The sequence below is a fragment of the Caretta caretta genome, chromosome 27, assembly GCF_965140235.1.
Source record: "Caretta caretta isolate rCarCar2 chromosome 27, rCarCar1.hap1, whole genome shotgun sequence".
Classification (NCBI taxonomy): Eukaryota; Metazoa; Chordata; order Testudines; family Cheloniidae; genus Caretta; species Caretta caretta.
The window spans coordinates 14,181,479-14,198,348 of NC_134232.1; the positions used below are offsets into that span (position 1 = coordinate 14,181,479).

Consider the following 16,870-nt stretch of genomic DNA (forward strand, 5'->3'; position numbering starts at 1 on the left):
TAAAAGCAGGGGAGTGAACTATGTGTCCCTTTCAGTCCTAACAATTCTCTGATGAAATTCCACAACACAGATTGGTCATCTGTTAGTGTAATTGTGCAACATGAACTGGATGCTGTTAAGAAACATCTTTTCATCCTCTGTGGACAGGATGAGACTGAACTTGTGAGATTTCCGATGCAAGTCTTATTTGTTCTGTCCCGCTAGAGTAGCATGTGTGCATGTGAGAGAGAGAGAGAGAGAGAGAGAGAAAGAGAGGCTGGAAACAAAGTAGCGTTGCTCTTAAAACCCCTGTGCCCCCTGCCCCTGCATCCCTTTTGTGGTGCTTGAATGACAGTTTCCAAGGAGATTGTTCTTCAGATGAAAGCAGTGTTTTTACTGGGGGCTGGGGGTTAGCATGAGGAGTAGTAGGGCATGCTACAAGTCAGAATTGTAGGTTTAGGGAGCTGGGAATGCTGCCGGTCAGGACTGACTGGCATTGGCAGTGATGGACAGGGAGCCAAGTACTGAAAGAGGAGGTTGTACTGTAGGACCTGATGTGCATTGACAGAGCTAGGGTGAATGGGAGAAACTTTTCCTGCCCTTCGCTTCAGAAACACCAAGTGTACATTAAAATCAAACATTTAAAAAAGAACAACAAATGCTATGTGTTTGTTGGCAACATCAATAAAAGAGGTTTCTGTCTATCACAGTTGCCTAATTGGATATAGATAAATAAATTGGAAAATGGGATGGGAGGTTTCAGATTAACAGTCCTCAGTATCAAGGGTTTTTTTGAGGTTGCATAGTTGACAATTGAATGGAGCGCAAGAGACACATCACCAGAAAGACATGGCACTGGGAACCAAGAGCTATATCAGCTATATCAACGGCCCCTCTTTGATCCACACCTTAACAATCTGCTTATGATACTGCCCTCTCACAATCTGTTTTCTCACCTTTCCTATTCTAGAGAAAAGCAGTATATTTCCAAATTTTGATAGCATGTTTCAAACTGAGTTTGGAATTAAGCCATGGAGGCTTAGTCTTGCCATGGGTTGATTGATAGTTCTTAGTAGCTTGCCAAATCTATATATCACCAAGTCTTTAGTATCTTAAAGAACAAGTTTCAACAAACTCTTCTAACAGTGAAGAATGTTCCATAAAACCCCTGTAATGTAAGCATGCTGAAACTTACATGCTACTAGGCTCAGTTTAACTCCTAATGATCCTCTAATAAGCAAGATCACGTTCTGTTTCACTAAAATCCTGGGTTTCAACAGAAGCCCTTGTGGAAAATGTCATAGATTTTATAGGGACACTGAAGAGATTTTTCATAATTTTGAATCTTTTTTGCACTTACTGTTCATAATAACCCCTTTGGAAGCTTGAGGATGAAATATGCTTTGCTGATTTTATTTTACTCCATGCACACACTGGATTGTTATTGGACAGGATCTCATGAATGGTAGGTAGCAGATGCAGCCGAAAAAATAAAAACAATAGAACAGCTTAATTTATTCTCCTATAACATAACTCAGAAGAGCAGCCTGACAGAGAGTCTGATGTTTTTATTCCTCCTTCTGTAACATCAAGCCTGAATTCTCAGGGCATATTTCATGTGATCAAGATCCTGCAATCCAAGAAGGGCACAGCAGTTGCAGATCTCAGCCCTTTCCATCTTTCCATCTTCTTATTCTTGATTTGTCTTTCATTTTAAATGACAAGGCCAGCTTTGTTCCAATAGTTTACAATATTTTTTCTCTATATTGTTTGTAATATTTTCTTACCAAAGGTGCCAACCACCTGTGAAGTTTGGAGTTGTTCAGTTCTGGACCAAGTCTTTACCGCATGAACCAATTGCTGTTTCTTACAGATGCTTTCAAGGAATCGTAGAATATCAGGGTTGGAAGGGACCTCAGGAGGTCATCTAGTCCAACCCCCTGCTCAAAGCAGGACCAATCCCCAACTAAATCATCCTAATCCCCAACTAAATCATTCACAATAAGGTTCATTTCAGTGAGTTCTTGTCTGAGTGTTGCTTCTTCTTATGAAAGAAAAATGATCAAATTATCCACGAGTGCAGATTGCTGGTAAACAATTTGTGTGTATCTCTAGTTCACAATTCACATTCTGTTGGTTATTTACATAAGCCTCATAATATTATTACTGGCTCTTGTTTGGATTACTTCTCTAACTAGACAATATATAATTTTATAGTCAAATAGACAGTGTGAAATTAATTGGCTTTTGTCAAATAATTGAGCTAAGATGTTGCTTTTCTTGAGTATTCACATTAGTAAAACTTGAGATTAAAACTTTGGCTAATCAAAGTTCATTTTCGAATTTGATTAAATATTCACTGAATTTTTCCCCAATATTAGCTCAGCTCTAGATCTAGGTGTGAATCCTGATATGAACAAATGTGGGTTTCTTTTTCTGGAGACTATTTCTGTACGTTACTCTTGTTGTATGAACTACCTAAAAATTCTTAACATTTCCCCAAACATTGACTTCTCCCAGTTTCACCACCCTCCTGTGTTCAAATGAACCTTTCTTTGAGGTCAGTGGAGCGATGCCGTTTTACACCAGCTGAGATCTAGTTCACTGTCTTGTTCATCCAGCACTTTTCAGCAGCTGGGTATGAAGTGAAAATGACTCTACCGAGAAAGTCACAGCAGAGCCACCCACCCACTGAGGCGGTAGGAGCTATATTGAGCTTGCCACTTGTGGTCTTTGCACACTTCACACTAACCTTTCCCTAAGATTTGATACCTCATGTCTTGACGCTTACACTCAGTTTAGTCCTTTGCATGGTACTCAGTACTGTGCCTCTGTAAATGAGGAATTCCAAACTAAGCTATGTATAAACTACTCCGTTTGTTCTGCCTTGGCAGAGCTTTGTTGGCAGACGTCCTCTGGCATGTCTGCACTCTGCAAACTCTGTTATTATCATCGTTTTTTTACTAGATTTCTAAAAAATAATATCCTGTCAGCTCATGCAGACAAAGAGTTCCATTCAGAAAGAGGCCTGTTTGTCACCATGACATACCCAGCCTTTTTGTGGTCAAACCATAACGATTCATCACATACCCTGCAGGCTGTCTATTTCTGAATGAACTGAGATAGCCAGACTTCAGATTTAACACTATCTGACACTATCTGAATGATTTTACTTTGAATATTTCACCTGAAACCTTCCAGTACAGTAAGAGTATGTGCCAACATTTTCAAACTTTGGTGCCTAAAATTAGACACTAAAATCCATATTTTGGTGCCTAAATAAAGGTGGCCTCATTTTCAGGGCTACTGAGCATCTGCAGGTAGGCCTTCAATAAAATTTGTGAATGTTTAGCACCTCTAAAAATCAGGACATTCCTTTACATGGTTAAAGGTCCATTCAGTACCTAACTTTAAATACTGAAATTTGAAAATATTGGCTGTAGGATGTCCATGAAGGAAAGTGTCCCCGTACATCTTACTTTCTACCCTGTAGCATTTAATTACACAAACAATGCATGATAGAAATACTCAGCTTCATGAGTCCACATAATGCAAAGCACTTTGGGGGTTAAGCATTTTTCACATATTGTTTTAACTGTTGCAATGCTGAAGAACCTGACTTACTGCATGAGCATGTAACATGCTGTAAGCTAACTAATGTTGGTACTCTATTGGGACTCTGTTCAGACATTTGGAATAAAGAGAACTCTGACAAAAATTACAAACCAACAGGGAATGGGCTCCTATGTATAGCCTTTGGAGAATAAAGACAGAACAGGAGATCTTTGCTCATCTGTAATGGATTCCAGGTGTAATCACTAGGTTTAGGAGACAAAGGATTTGCAATTTGATATGAAACATTTCTTAGCAAGTGAGTCAGCAACTTTGAAGGAGAGATACAGAAGCCTCTTTGTGTTTGATGCATTACAGACTTCTCCCGCTGCTCCCACAGGCAGATGTAAAATATAAAGGTATACTGTTTTAGAACAAGCTTCATCTCTACCAAAGCTAATGCTTTTATTGATAACCTGCAATACTCCCAGCTCTTCTGATTCTGTGCTCACCTCCAGCTCTGCCAAGGCACCTCAATGCAACTTCTGTTCCTGTCTTAGTCTCCCTCTCACTACCCTGCCTTTGTCAATGCACCTCCATCCTGATCTGCATGGGTAGGATTCTGTGGTGGGGATAAGAGGTATTTTAATTATTTTTCCCCTTTGGTTATTTTTCAGTCAGACAACTTTCTCATGTGAATTTACCAGATTCCAACAAATTAAGCATGGATAGGCTGTGTCAGTACTTGGAAAGAAATCTCCAAGGAATACCCAGGGTTTTGCAGGAAATGGTGTTGGCAATTCCCATGAATCATTACCAAATGAATGCACCAGTATGGTGTTCGCCCCCATGATTAAAAGGGTTTGCTCACACTTTGTGGATGAGATTCATGGTCTTGGGATACTTCTGGATACCCAGATGCTCTTGCAATCTGAGGTACTGCATTAGCCAGATGTGCCTTTTCTTGTTTGTGCTTGGCACAGAGAATGCAGCTGTTCTCTCTAATGTGGAAGTTGTCACAGTGCTCCATGTCTTTGCCACCTACAGATTAGAATTACTGCCACGCTACACTTGAGGACCATTCTGAAACTAACATTGATGCAAAATACTTTGATTTGTTTACTTATCAGTGCTAATTACAGGGCATGTGTTACATCAATACTGCAGAGGATGAACTGGCCTCCTGGTCACTTCCCAATACAATTAAAAGTGCTGATAATGACCTTTAAATCTCTGCATACTTTGGGACCTGAGAGCTCTCCTTTCTCACCATGTCCTACTACAAAGTTGAGATCTGCCTCTGTGGTTTTATTCAGAGTCTTTATTAGAGGTAAGTGTCAGTACTGGTGGCAGATTGTTTTAAATAGTGATCCCTCAACTATGGAATTCACTTCCCACTTTGCTCTAACAAACGGCAAATGTATCCATTTTCAGGGCACATCTAAATCTATGTGTTTGCTTGAGCTTTTGTCTGCATGGGTAAGATGTGGTGTGTTTTTATTTAGAGCTATGTATGCGGTTGAGTTAATAGGTTTTGGCTGACATTGGTCAACTGATCGTAAGGTTTTTAATGGTTTCAGAGTGGTAGCCGTGTTAGTCTGTATCAGCAAAAACAACAAGGAGTCCTTGTGGCACCTTAGAGACTAAGAAATTTATTTGGGTTTTTAATACAATTATTATTGTTGTTCTTGTTATTTATCTAACATTTACATTGTACTAGAACCCAGGTGCTGTACAACCACATAACAAGTGACCGTATCTGCCTCAAATGGTCTCTGCACATGTGACTGAAAAGAAGGTGATTGGCACATTTTAAAAAATAAGCAAACGGGAAACTTAGAAAAAGCATTCTTCACTTTCTTGCCAAAACCGTTGGATACTGTTGCTCTGTGCTGTTAACCAGCTAATACATATCTGTAATTAATTAAATTAACTCTGTGTATAATATTTTCAGCACTCTGTTAAGTTTGTAAAATGCTCTGGGAAACTTCAAAATGAAAGCAGAATATAATGTACAATATTACTTCCTAGTAGATTTATATCTTTATTTTACTTCAGTTACCACTAAAAATGCATAATTTCAATGTTTTTTAAAAAAAGCCTCTTTTAGAGATGAGATTAAGAACACCAAATTCATTTCACAACCAGCTGAGTCTCTTTTTAGAGATTTGAAGATAGGTCTCACTCTCCAGCTGTGGAAAAGCTAGTTTACTAACATCCTGTTTGTCTAATTGTAACTTCTAAACTGCGTACCTTCCCTAGCTGGCTTCATTCTTCTGCAGCATGGCTAGAAACAGTTTTCAGAAAAATGTACATAAAAGTGCTATTAATTGCAAGAGGGTTACCCACTCTTACTCCTCTGCTAAGCTCTGCTTGGACTGTGACTCAAGCCCTGGACAAGAGAGCAGGGGCTACTCGGGCTACCCCCACTATGAGCAAGTGGGCAGGGAGGAGGTGGAGAGGGAGAGGAGCGGAGCCCTGGCTTACTTGCTGTCCAGAGTATCTGGGTGGGTGCTCAGAGAAGAATTCTTTGTTTCATAAAAAATTGAGAAATAATGCACTCCTTCCCCAGAGTAAGTGGAAGGAGGGGAAACATTGTTACCCTCTGAGACACAATTTGCAATTTGGTCTGTTCCTAGGGGATACAGCTATGCATTGCCCCTTACTCAGGGCTGATTGTAAGACAGCTGTCTAGCCCTCAGTGACTAATCAATAACATGGCCATTATGATACTTGGAGGTGTGGATGTCTTATGCTACAGGTAGGCTATTACTGTGGGTATTTTGCATGTTGAGCTGCCTTTTAACATGAAGCCTATAAGGATGCCACTGGTTTATGTCCCAACCCCGGTCATAACATACAGTTTCCAAAGCAATGGCTGGGAATGAAATTTGATACTCGGGGGACTGAACAATTCAGTTAAACATCATCAGTGCCTCAACTATGATAAATCTTCAAGAGACTGGAATGAAAATTGTTCCCTTTGAATCTTAAAGACATCAGCTCTTCTGCTACTTTTAACTACTTTGTTTTGTTTTTTAAGTTATTGTTTTTTTCTGTGAATCTATAACGCTGGTTAATTCCTGCCGTTTAGGGGGTCTGGGTGAAGGAAATGCAGGAATGCAGAGGGTTAACATTGGGGAAGATTGCAGAAATCTGACTTAATTCCATGTGGATCACTGACTGAAATTTCTCAGATCTCTGTATCCTGTTGCACTCATAATACTTTAGCAGTGAAAAACTTTATGGGATGGAATAGCCTTAAAAACTAAAGCTAGATCCCAGGTTAAAAGCTCCAAAATTCTAGACTACAAAGCAAGCTTGGTTAGAACATATCATGGCTTATATTGGTTGCTACTTGCAGAAATCAGCGAGCCCTAATAATCTCAATAAGGCTACCACATCACTATTTGATGGTTGCTAATGTTGTAGAACAACGAAGTATCAGTGCCAACTCAGCAAGCATACAGTATGGCAAATAATGAACCAGTCTTGTGCTCCTGTCTGGGAAGCTGGAAAGCTTTGTGGTCAGGCACGGGAGACTACTATCATTCACCATAATTGACTTTGGGTCTGATCTTGCAAGATATTAGCACTGTCTCTAATGTGCTGAGTCTGCTCAATTCCCGTTGAAGTCAATGGAAGCTGAGGGTGCTCATATCTTGCAGAAGATGCTCAGTATGTTGTAGGATAGGGTCAGGCCTTTTACATTGGCACAGTTATATTGTTGTAAGTATTCAGAGACCGAAGGTTTGTTGCGATTGGATGTGGATTGGGTATGCATTTGCCACTTAACGGGGTATGGAGTAGAGGTTTATCTTTTAGTTTGAGGATAAATGTGTTCAAATATATATTGCATGAAAAAACCTTACATAACTTTCCATCTTGAGGGATCCTATAAGTTTCTATTGGATCTCACTCCATTTTGAGATGCTTTATTCTTCCACCCATGAACACTGGTTCCCACTCACCATGTTTTTACCAAGAGTACTTTGGAATTCATTAATAGTCCTTTTCAGTTGGCCGCAGCCATTGCTATTCATAATAATATCTGTTTGGTATATCACAATAACCAGACAGAAGTGATGTTTGCATAAATCAGATGATTTTATTAGACAGTAGAAACAGCAAAAATAGTAGTAAAAGAGAACTGGAAATGCAAGAACAGCTAACCCAGTTCATAAATGTATCACTAATAAATGGCCTATTCTACCTTGAACATTGTGTGGTCTAGAATTTCTTATAAGTGAATATCTCAAAGCACTACTGTCTGTTTGTGATGGCACCCTTCGGTACTGATTCCTGGTTGTCTAGTGCTTTTATTCTTGGAGAGTAAGATAGTCTGAGTCTCTTCAGTAGTTCTTTCCATCAGCCACCTTGTCTCTTTTGCTGCTGTTTTGAGAGCCTGCAGTAAATAAGGAGGTAAAGAACAGTGATTATTCTAGCATGTTACACATGTGAAAACAGCTTCAGCAGGTGGAGAGAAAAGTTTAGCTCCAACCTCAACTCTCAATCCTCCCTCTCAGAACTTTTCTTTGAAATAACATTAAAGTAGAAGCCTGTGTCACTTCTACAGTATTTTGCAAGATACTGCGGACCCAAGAACATTCACAGCAAATTCTCCTTAAATGTGTGCATAATAGTTCTGAACTGCTCAGTCTTGAATTTCTTCATAGTCCTCTCACCCATAGGAATGACTATGTGATTGGCTGTTTATATAGCCATTTATTGTGCTATAGTCTTAGATACTTTTCCTCATCTTTAGTATCTTGCTGTGACTATATAAAGATCCCTAGCAAGGAGCTGTAATTTGTTAAAAATTTCTAACTAGACTGAATGGCATTCTTTGTTTGAATTCTATCAATGACAGGGAGCAATGTAGGGTTGCCAACTTTCTGATTGCAGAAAACCAAACACCCTTGCCCTGCCCCCTGCCATGCCCCTTCCCTGAGACCCCACCCCTGCCCCCCCTTTTCTGAGGCCCCCCTCCCCACTCACTCCATTGCCCCTCCCTCCGTCACTCACTCTCCCCCACCCTCATTCACTCGCTCATTTTCACTGGGCTGGGGCAGGGGTTTGGGGTGGTGGAGGGGGTGGGGGTTCCAGCTGGGGTTGCAGGCTCTGTGGTGGGGCCAGAAATGAGGGATTTGGGGTGTAGGAGGGGGCTCCGGGCTGGGGTGTGGGGCTGAGGGGTTCAGAGTGTGGGAGGGGGCTCTGGGCTGGGGCAGGGGGTTGGAGTGCAGGAGGGGTGAGGGCTCTGGCTGGGGGTGCGGGCACTGGGATGAGGCTGGGGATGAGGGTGGGGCAGGGGCATGGCAGGGATGTTCGGTTTTGTGCTATTAGAAAGTTGGCAACCCTAGAGGTGGTGTGGGGTGCAGGCTCTAGGAGGGAGTTTGGATGCAGGGGGCTCAAGGCTGGGGCAGGGGGTTGGGGTGTGGGAGGGGGTGCGGGCTATAGGCAACACTTACCTCAAGCTGCTCCCTGAAGTGGCCAGCATGTCCCTGTGGCCCCTACGCACAGGGGTGGCCAGGGAAACTTTGCGTGCAGCCCTTGCCTGCAGGTGCCGCCCTCGCAGCTCCCATTGGCCAATGGTTCCAGGCCAATGGGAGCTGCGGAGCTGGCTCTCAGGGCAGGGACAGGGCACAGAGCCTCCTTGGCCACTCCTGTGCCTAGGGGCCACAGGGATGGTGGTGGACGATTCTGGGAGCCACACGGAACCAGGGCAGGCAAGGAGTCTGCCTTAGTCCTGCTGCACCGCTGACCGGGCCTTTAACGGCCTGGTCAGCAATACTGATTGGAGCTGCCAGGGTCCCTTTTCGACTGGGCATTCTGGTTGAAGACCGGATGCGTGGCATAGACAGCAAGATGGATACCACTCATCAATAGATTCTTCTTTTATTAAAATAAAAATACTCTGCCTTTTATAGGTTCCCATAAAGAAAGAGAATCCTTACCAGCAGTTCCGTAAAGAGTCCAAAACATCCTGTGGCACAAAGAGAAAATAATTATAGCAAAGAACGATAACAAATATCAAGTGCTGGATGAGAGGAAGATATGAAAAAGTAAAGTCTGTCTATCAGGCGCCCTTTTCAGCATCAGGAAAGAAAGCGTTAGCTCCTTGTTGGCTCCTGTACTGACTCTTCTACTCCTTCGCTCAGGGAAGAGGAAACTATAGAAGATGTATCAGAAAAGGACAGAAGTGGCAAAGAGGATTCTGGAACTAAGGAAATAAATTAAATATGAGAAATTTAAGAATCTGTCCAACCCCAAATGGTTTTTCATGTTCCAGAATATGAGGAATGTTTTCCCTTTGGTCCCACACATGAACTGAGAAAAGGCTATGGCACCAAGTCCAGGGTGAAGTTATACTGCTGTTTGAAATTAGCTATATAACTGAGTCTGCATTCAAATCCCTCCTCAAGATTCACTTCTACCATGATGCCTACAAGAAAAGAACCAGCTGTGGATATTTGGAGATAATCTATTTGTTTTATAAAACAACACTAACAACATTGTGTTATTCAGACATTGTGTAACTAATAATCACCTTGATTACTTTACTTATATGTTCCACTTTTTTCCTCTACCCTTGGTCATTTTGTCATTTAGTTTTGAAACTCTTTGGGGCAGAGATTGTGCCTTCTTTTATTTTTAGAAAGCAACTAGCACGATGTAGACATTACTGGAAACAAATAATAAATTAACTAGTAATAATTAATAAGTTATAAAAATAATAATTTATGTAGATCAGTGGTTCTCAAACTTTTGTACTGGTGACCCCTTTTACATAGTACGCCTTTGCGTGTGACCCCCCCTTTATAAATTAAAAACACTTTTTATATATTTAACACCATTATAAATGCTGGCGGCAAAGCAGGGTTTGGGGGTGGAGGCTGACAGCTCGCGACCCCCCATGGAATAACCTTGTGACCCCCTGAGGTGTCCCCACCCCCAGTTTGAGAACCCATGATGTAGATATATATGATGCAAAATAATAATTCCCATCTGCACAACATAGGTAGGATCACTGACATTTGCAGATTTGTCATGTATCCTGCAAACGTCATTCACTGGACATTTTAGAGTCTCCAAGTGTATTTTAAATTGAATATACTGTGGTGCAGAGTTACCACAGGAATATCATGATAGTCTAACAACCCTCAAATGTCTTTTGCAGTGAGTATAGTTACATACTAGGAGTCATGGCCTTCCAGCAGCTGGCGGTAAGTGGCAATCTCCTGCTCCAGCCGGGTCTTGATGTCCATGAGTATCTTGTAGTCACTATTCTGCCGCTCCATATCAGCTCGAAGGTCGGTCAGCTGTGCCTCGATGTTTCCAATCAGGTGCTGGATCTGTGCCAGCTGGGCACCAAAGCAATTCTCAGTGTCTGCCAAGGTGCCTTCCAAGGCAGCTTTCTGAGAATAAAGAAGTTGGAAGAAAAATAATTCAAAGTCTGTCACCAAATACAGGATTGTTCTTTAGAAAGGAAACACCCTCGATTAGGGGTCACTTATCACTATACCTGTCCTAGCATGGATTTGTAAAATGCAAATCTTGGGAGAAATTGCCACATACCATGCTAAGCTGGGACTGAAGTTCTATCTCCAGGCCTTGGAGGGTGCGTCTCAGATCTGTGATTTCAGTCTTGCTGGTCTGCAGCTGTTCAGTATTGATGGCTACTTCTTGGTTCAGCTCTTCAATCTGAAGTGGAGAAAACATTTGAAAAATGGAGTGCAGTTTTCTGAAGATCATGAAAGGCTGTAGGAGCCCTTTTCTACAAGAGGTTTGAAATTATTTTCTTCTGTCTTGTATTGTTTTATTTTTTTACCTTGCTGTTGAACCAAGTTTCAGCATCCTTCCTGTTCTTCTCAGCCATGACTTCATACTGGTCTCTCATGTCAGCCAGGATCTTGGTCAGATCAATACCTGGAGCAGAGTCAACCTCAACACTGACTTGCCCTCCTGTTTGACCACCCAGGGCTTTCATTTCCTATAGTAACGTTGCAGAGAAAGACACAAGCATGAGTTAAAGACACTACTATTCTCTCTTGAGTTCACCCACTCTCCTCAAGGGCTAACCTCTGATTGACCATTCTCAGATATTTGCAGGTGGGCTTTATTTACCCAATCTATAACGAGGCTTTTTATATTCTACTAGAAAGCCCAGCATAACTGAGAAATTCCAGATTCCCTCCTACATATCAGTCATCTTTTTCCTACTGCTATTTTCACATGTGTGCTTTGGGTTTTATACCTCCTCATGGTTCTTCTTTAGGTAAGCCAGCTCCTCCTTCAGGCTTTCTATCTGCATCTCCAGGTCAGTTCTGGCTAGGGTCAGCTCATCCAGGACTCTCTTCAGGCCATTGATGTCAGCCTCAACACTCATGTGCAGGGCCTGCTCTGTTTCATACCTTCAAAAAAAGCAGAACAAAACCAAGAGTTATTTAAATCTAGAACAAGGGGCAAATAGTATTTATTACCATTTGACTTTGACTTTAGTTTTCTTCATCATATAAAAAAGCCCTATATTTGTAATAATGAATCTATCCCAATATTTTGCACATAGGTTTATATGTGGTTTATATGAGCAGTATAACTTACGTGACATGTACCGCACGAGTCGAATTTAATGTGTGGAATTTAATGATATTACTTTAACAGAGCAAGACGCTGTGCAGGAAGATGTTCTGTGATCTTCCCGCTACACTCTATAAATTTACATTGTAGGATGCTATACTACAATTTTTCTCACGCTTATATGGCTCTGCAGAATCGTTCTCAGCACCCTCGTTATTGTGGCCGTTATTAACTTTGCTGAATTGTGTCACAATCTTTATAGACAGTCTGCTAACATAGAGGAGGAGGTCCACCCAACCCATTATGGTTGGTTGATTAAGCCAGGTACGTTGTGAAACCCATATTATATGCTGGCTATATCCATTTTCAGACCATATTTTTATTGTCTAGTTTTAATGCATGGCTCAAGTGACATTCCTTTTGCTTTTTCAAATGATAATGACATGAATATCTGCCTGCCTTTCAGTTAGGGTTGCCAGCTTTCTAATCACAAAAAACCAAACACCCCAGCTCCGCCCCTTCTCTGAGGCCCCACCCCCATTTGCTCCATCCCCCCTCCCTTCATCACTTGATCTCCCCCACCATCACTCACTTTTACCGGGCTTGGGCAGGGGATTGAGGTGCAAGAGGGGGGTGACGGCTCCATCTGGGGGTGTGGGCTCTGGGTGGGGCTGGGGATAAGGGGTTTGGGGTGTGGGGGGTATGGGTTCTGGGCTGGGGGTGTGGGCTCTGAGTGGGGCCAGAAATTAGGGGTTCAGGGTGTGGGAGAGGGCTCTGGGCCGGGGCAGGGGGCTGGGGTATGGGGAGTTGGGGTGAGGGCTCCGGCTGCAGGTGTGGGCTGTGGGGTGGGGCCGGGGATGAAGGGTTTGGGGTGCAGGAGGGCGCAGGGCAGGGTGTTGGGGAGGTGCGGGTTCCGGGAGGGAGTTTGGGTGTGGGAGGGGACTCCAGGCTGGGGCAGGGGGCTCGGGGTGCAGGGTCCCCGCGGCACTTACCACGGCTCCCAGGAATCAGCTGCCAGGTCCCTGCAGCCCCTAAATGCATGGGTGGCCAGGGAGGCTCCGAGCGCTGCCCTCATGCCTGCAGGCACCACCCCTGCAGCTCCCATTGGTCACAGTTCCTGGCCAATGAGAGCTGCAGAGCCGGCCCTTGGGGCGGGGACAGCATGTGGAGCCTTCCTGGCCGTCCATGAGCCTAGGGGCCGCAGGGACCTGGTGGCCGCTTCTGGGAGATGAGGGAAGCTAGGGCAGGCAGGGAGCCTGCCTTAGCCCCGGGCCCCTGCTGTGCCACCAACTGGACTTTTAATGGCCCCTGTTGCAGTGCTGACCAGAGCCACCAGGGTCCCTTTTTGACCGGGCGTTCCAGTCAAAAATCAGACGCCTGACAACCTGACTGTCAGTATCTCCTTGCCTTAGAGGAATGTACTCACTTGGTTTTGAAGTCATCAGCAGCCAGCCTGGCATTATCAATTTGCAAAACAATCTTGGAGTTGTCAATGGTGGCAGCAAGAATCTGGAAAAAGCCAAGTGGCACAGAGTGAATCACAGTCTGGGCTGAAATAACCGTATGCCTCCATTCATTACAATCCGGGATAAAAGACATAACAAATTCTGGTGAAATTCTAACTGAACTATGCGGGGCCTTAAAGTTGAGTAACTGACATTTCAGCTCTTTTTGTTTTAGTCCTAAATAGGCCTGTCTCTCTTTGATCAAGGGCAGTAGGGTCTTCAGTTAACATACTGGACAAAATTAATCTCTGACGTAACTTCTCTCAAGGCTGTGGAGCTACATCAGGAATGGATTTGCCCCTTTCTTTGTGTGACCTGCCATTAAGGATCTACCCATCAGTTTCTGAGATGTAGCATGTAGATCAGGAAATGACTCCTTCTCTGGGCAGGCTCACTGAATTCCACTGACTGAATTCCTACCACCATATTAAAGAGCCACAAGGAGACAGAGGTGCTGAGCAAAGGAAGTCTGTTGAGTCTTTCTGGCCAGAAATTCTGCTCAGGAGGCTTTTATCTGTGTTAGCCCTGACCAGAGATTTGGGGGTTCATATTACTTTTATATAAATAAAAACAAATTATGCCTTTGTATATAACTCTGTAATGGAATACAATATAATACTACATGACAGTTCTATATCACATTTGTATAGCGTTTGAATGCATTTTATCTCCTAGCCTAATCATACAACAGGTTCCCCAGCTCCAGAATGCTGAGTGATTCCTGTAACACACCATAAACGGCCACACAAAGAGTTTTGTTTACTTAAAACTTCTTCCCTGTGTACCTTACCTGACAAATTTACTTTTATGAGCCACCTTATGTGGAACCAGGAAAGAATTTCCCCCCAGGTCAGATTGGTGGGGACCTTGGCAGGGTTTCACCTTCCTCTGCAATGTGTGGATGCAGGTCACTTGCCAGGATTATCTGGATATATCTCACTTCATCATTTCCCTGCTATTGCAGGGCCTTGGGCATTGGTCTATCCAATTCTCTGCCTGTAGCACACAATAGTCTGGTCTCTTTTGGGCTGTAATACTTTGCTCTAATTTTGATGGTTGAGTTTAGTGTGTGGATTTTGGGTGGTGTTGGTGGCCTGTGGTTTACGGAAGGTCAGACTAGATGATCTGGTAGTCTCTTGTGGCCTAAAATTCTATGACTATCAGAAATCAATAGGTCATCTGGAAAACACAGTGGGAGCTGCTCACTCTCATGAGTTGGGAATAAAGAGCAAGAGCCCAGGAGATTTCAAATGAGGGAATCTAATTCCAGCTCTTCTTTTTCGGAGGTTCATTTCTGAAATCAGTACAGTGTGAGCGAGGTAAGCCCAAGGGAAAGGAAACTGTGTGGGTGGGGTCATGAACCACACTAAGATCTGAAAAATAAACTTTAGGTTTTCTCATGAGGCTGTGTTTACATAGTTCAGTCAGCAATCATGTATGTCTTCTAAGGTGTGTACCACCCTTAAACAAACTTATTGTGCACAAATGGATTTAATGAGGCGCAATAAATCCTGTATTTATATATAATTTGTATGCACTTAATTTAGTTAATGTTGGCTGTTTCTTTTTTCTTTAAGAAACATATTTAAACACTTTCTTCTTCAAAGTTCAAGCTCAGAAGGCGAAATAAAAAAGGTTTAAAAAATCTCAGTTTCATGTGGTAAAATTCTGAAGTGCTTCAGTTCACATTTGCAAACCCCTATATTTGATCAGTTCTTATTTTAACTGTTAATATCAACTCAGAGATGTCATCTTCTCTGATAACTGCTAAAGCAGTGCACATACTGGCTGTCCAGAGGCTTAAACAAACGTGTATGATTGGTAGGTGACTGCAGAGATAGACAGATACCTACAGTAGTCTGACAAGATTTAAACTGAAGGGTGACTTTTTTTAGATGCCAAATTCATTCCAAAACCAAATTGATACAACTCTCATTGACTACAGTAGCAGTTGCATCCACTTACATCAAGGCTAAATTTGGTACAGTAATTGTGCAGAATTAATTGAGAAAAATGTAAGGACTTTACTACTGTTTTCAGGGGCATCGAGTATTTGTGGGGTTGTGGGAGTTAGTGGGGCCCTCAAATCATTTCACCATTGACTATTAAAGGTGTCACTTGTGCACATTTTCTTAGCTAACAGTTTTATAACAGATACATTTCATACTGGGCATTGTCATTGTCCATCCCTTCTGATTCACTACATACTCACATCACCCTTCTACTCTCCCATAATCTACCATTTCTTTTGTCTGGTTTTCTATTGAGGCTTTTCTTTTCATTTCTTATTAAATTTCAGAAATGTGATTGAGGCTGAATTTGTCTTTCATTGTTAGTGGACACCACATAATAAAACAGTTATAATTATTTACAGATAATAAAATTTTCCTTCCATCTGCTAATAATAGCCACATGATATAAATGCTGTTTTAACAAACATTTGGGTCTATCCTTAGATGCTTTTTAACAAACTTTAACACCTACCTTGTCTCGAAGATCTTCAATAGTCTTGTAATATGGGCTGTAATCAGAGGCTGGCCCTGGTCCTTGTCTCTGGTACCAGTCTCGGATTTTAATTTCTAGCTCAGAATTTGCCTCCTCCAGAGTACGTACTTTGTCCAGGTAGGATGCCAGGCGGTCATTCAGGTTCTGCATAGTTGTCTTTTCATTTCCAGAAAGGAGGCCATCACCACCACCAAAGCCACCGTACAAACTACCACCATATCCACCCCCAAGGCCACCTCCTACCCCAGAAGAGACAAACCGAGCAGTAGAGACAGAAATACCCCTGTCACCAAATCCTCCATGTATACTTGAAGCCCTGAAGGAACCAACAGCCCGACCGCCTGAGGAACCACTAATATTACCTAACCCAGAAGAAGTTATTTGCTTCAAGCTGTAAGTGGACATGGTGAGTAGATAACAAGGATTGAACTCTAAGCACAGTTCACACAGTTTGTGCTCTTGAAGCAGGAGTGAAAGATTCTTTCTCCCACCTGGCGTCTTTTATGCCTGTGACAATGGGAGTTGTCCATAGAACATGATATGTAAGCCCTGTGGAATTCACCAGCCGTAAGCCTTTTGCCAACACTGAAATTCTTCTTATTGGTCAGTCGATATAAAGTGGGCTGTGTTTCTTTGCCAAATACTTTCAGACATACCAGATTTCTTTTTTTTCTCCCTTCTCTTCCTCTTCAGACAAAAGGTGTGATTCATAGTATGTGGCTCTCTGCTCAAAGAGACATTTGTGACTCTAG

General features: G+C 42.5%; 1 protein-coding gene and 1 long non-coding RNA gene across 2 annotated transcripts in view; one reads left to right on the top strand and one right to left on the bottom strand.

The window, feature by feature from the left end:
• Positions 1-16,870, top strand: part of LOC125626657 (uncharacterized) — a 225,423-nt gene that overhangs the window by 202,152 nt on the left and 6,401 nt on the right. The gene's annotated exons all lie outside the window — the stretch shown is intronic.
• LOC125626647 (keratin, type I cytoskeletal 19-like) lies at positions 7,615-16,628 on the bottom strand. The gene is made up of 8 exons (XM_048829879.2): positions 16,098-16,628; positions 13,535-13,617; positions 11,786-11,942; positions 11,360-11,521; positions 11,107-11,232; positions 10,726-10,946; positions 9,486-9,514; positions 7,615-7,936 (listed from the first exon to the last, which is right to left on the bottom strand). Coding segments are annotated over exons 1-7 (1,176 nt in total). The 5' UTR covers positions 16,524-16,628; the 3' UTR covers positions 7,615-7,936; positions 9,486-9,513.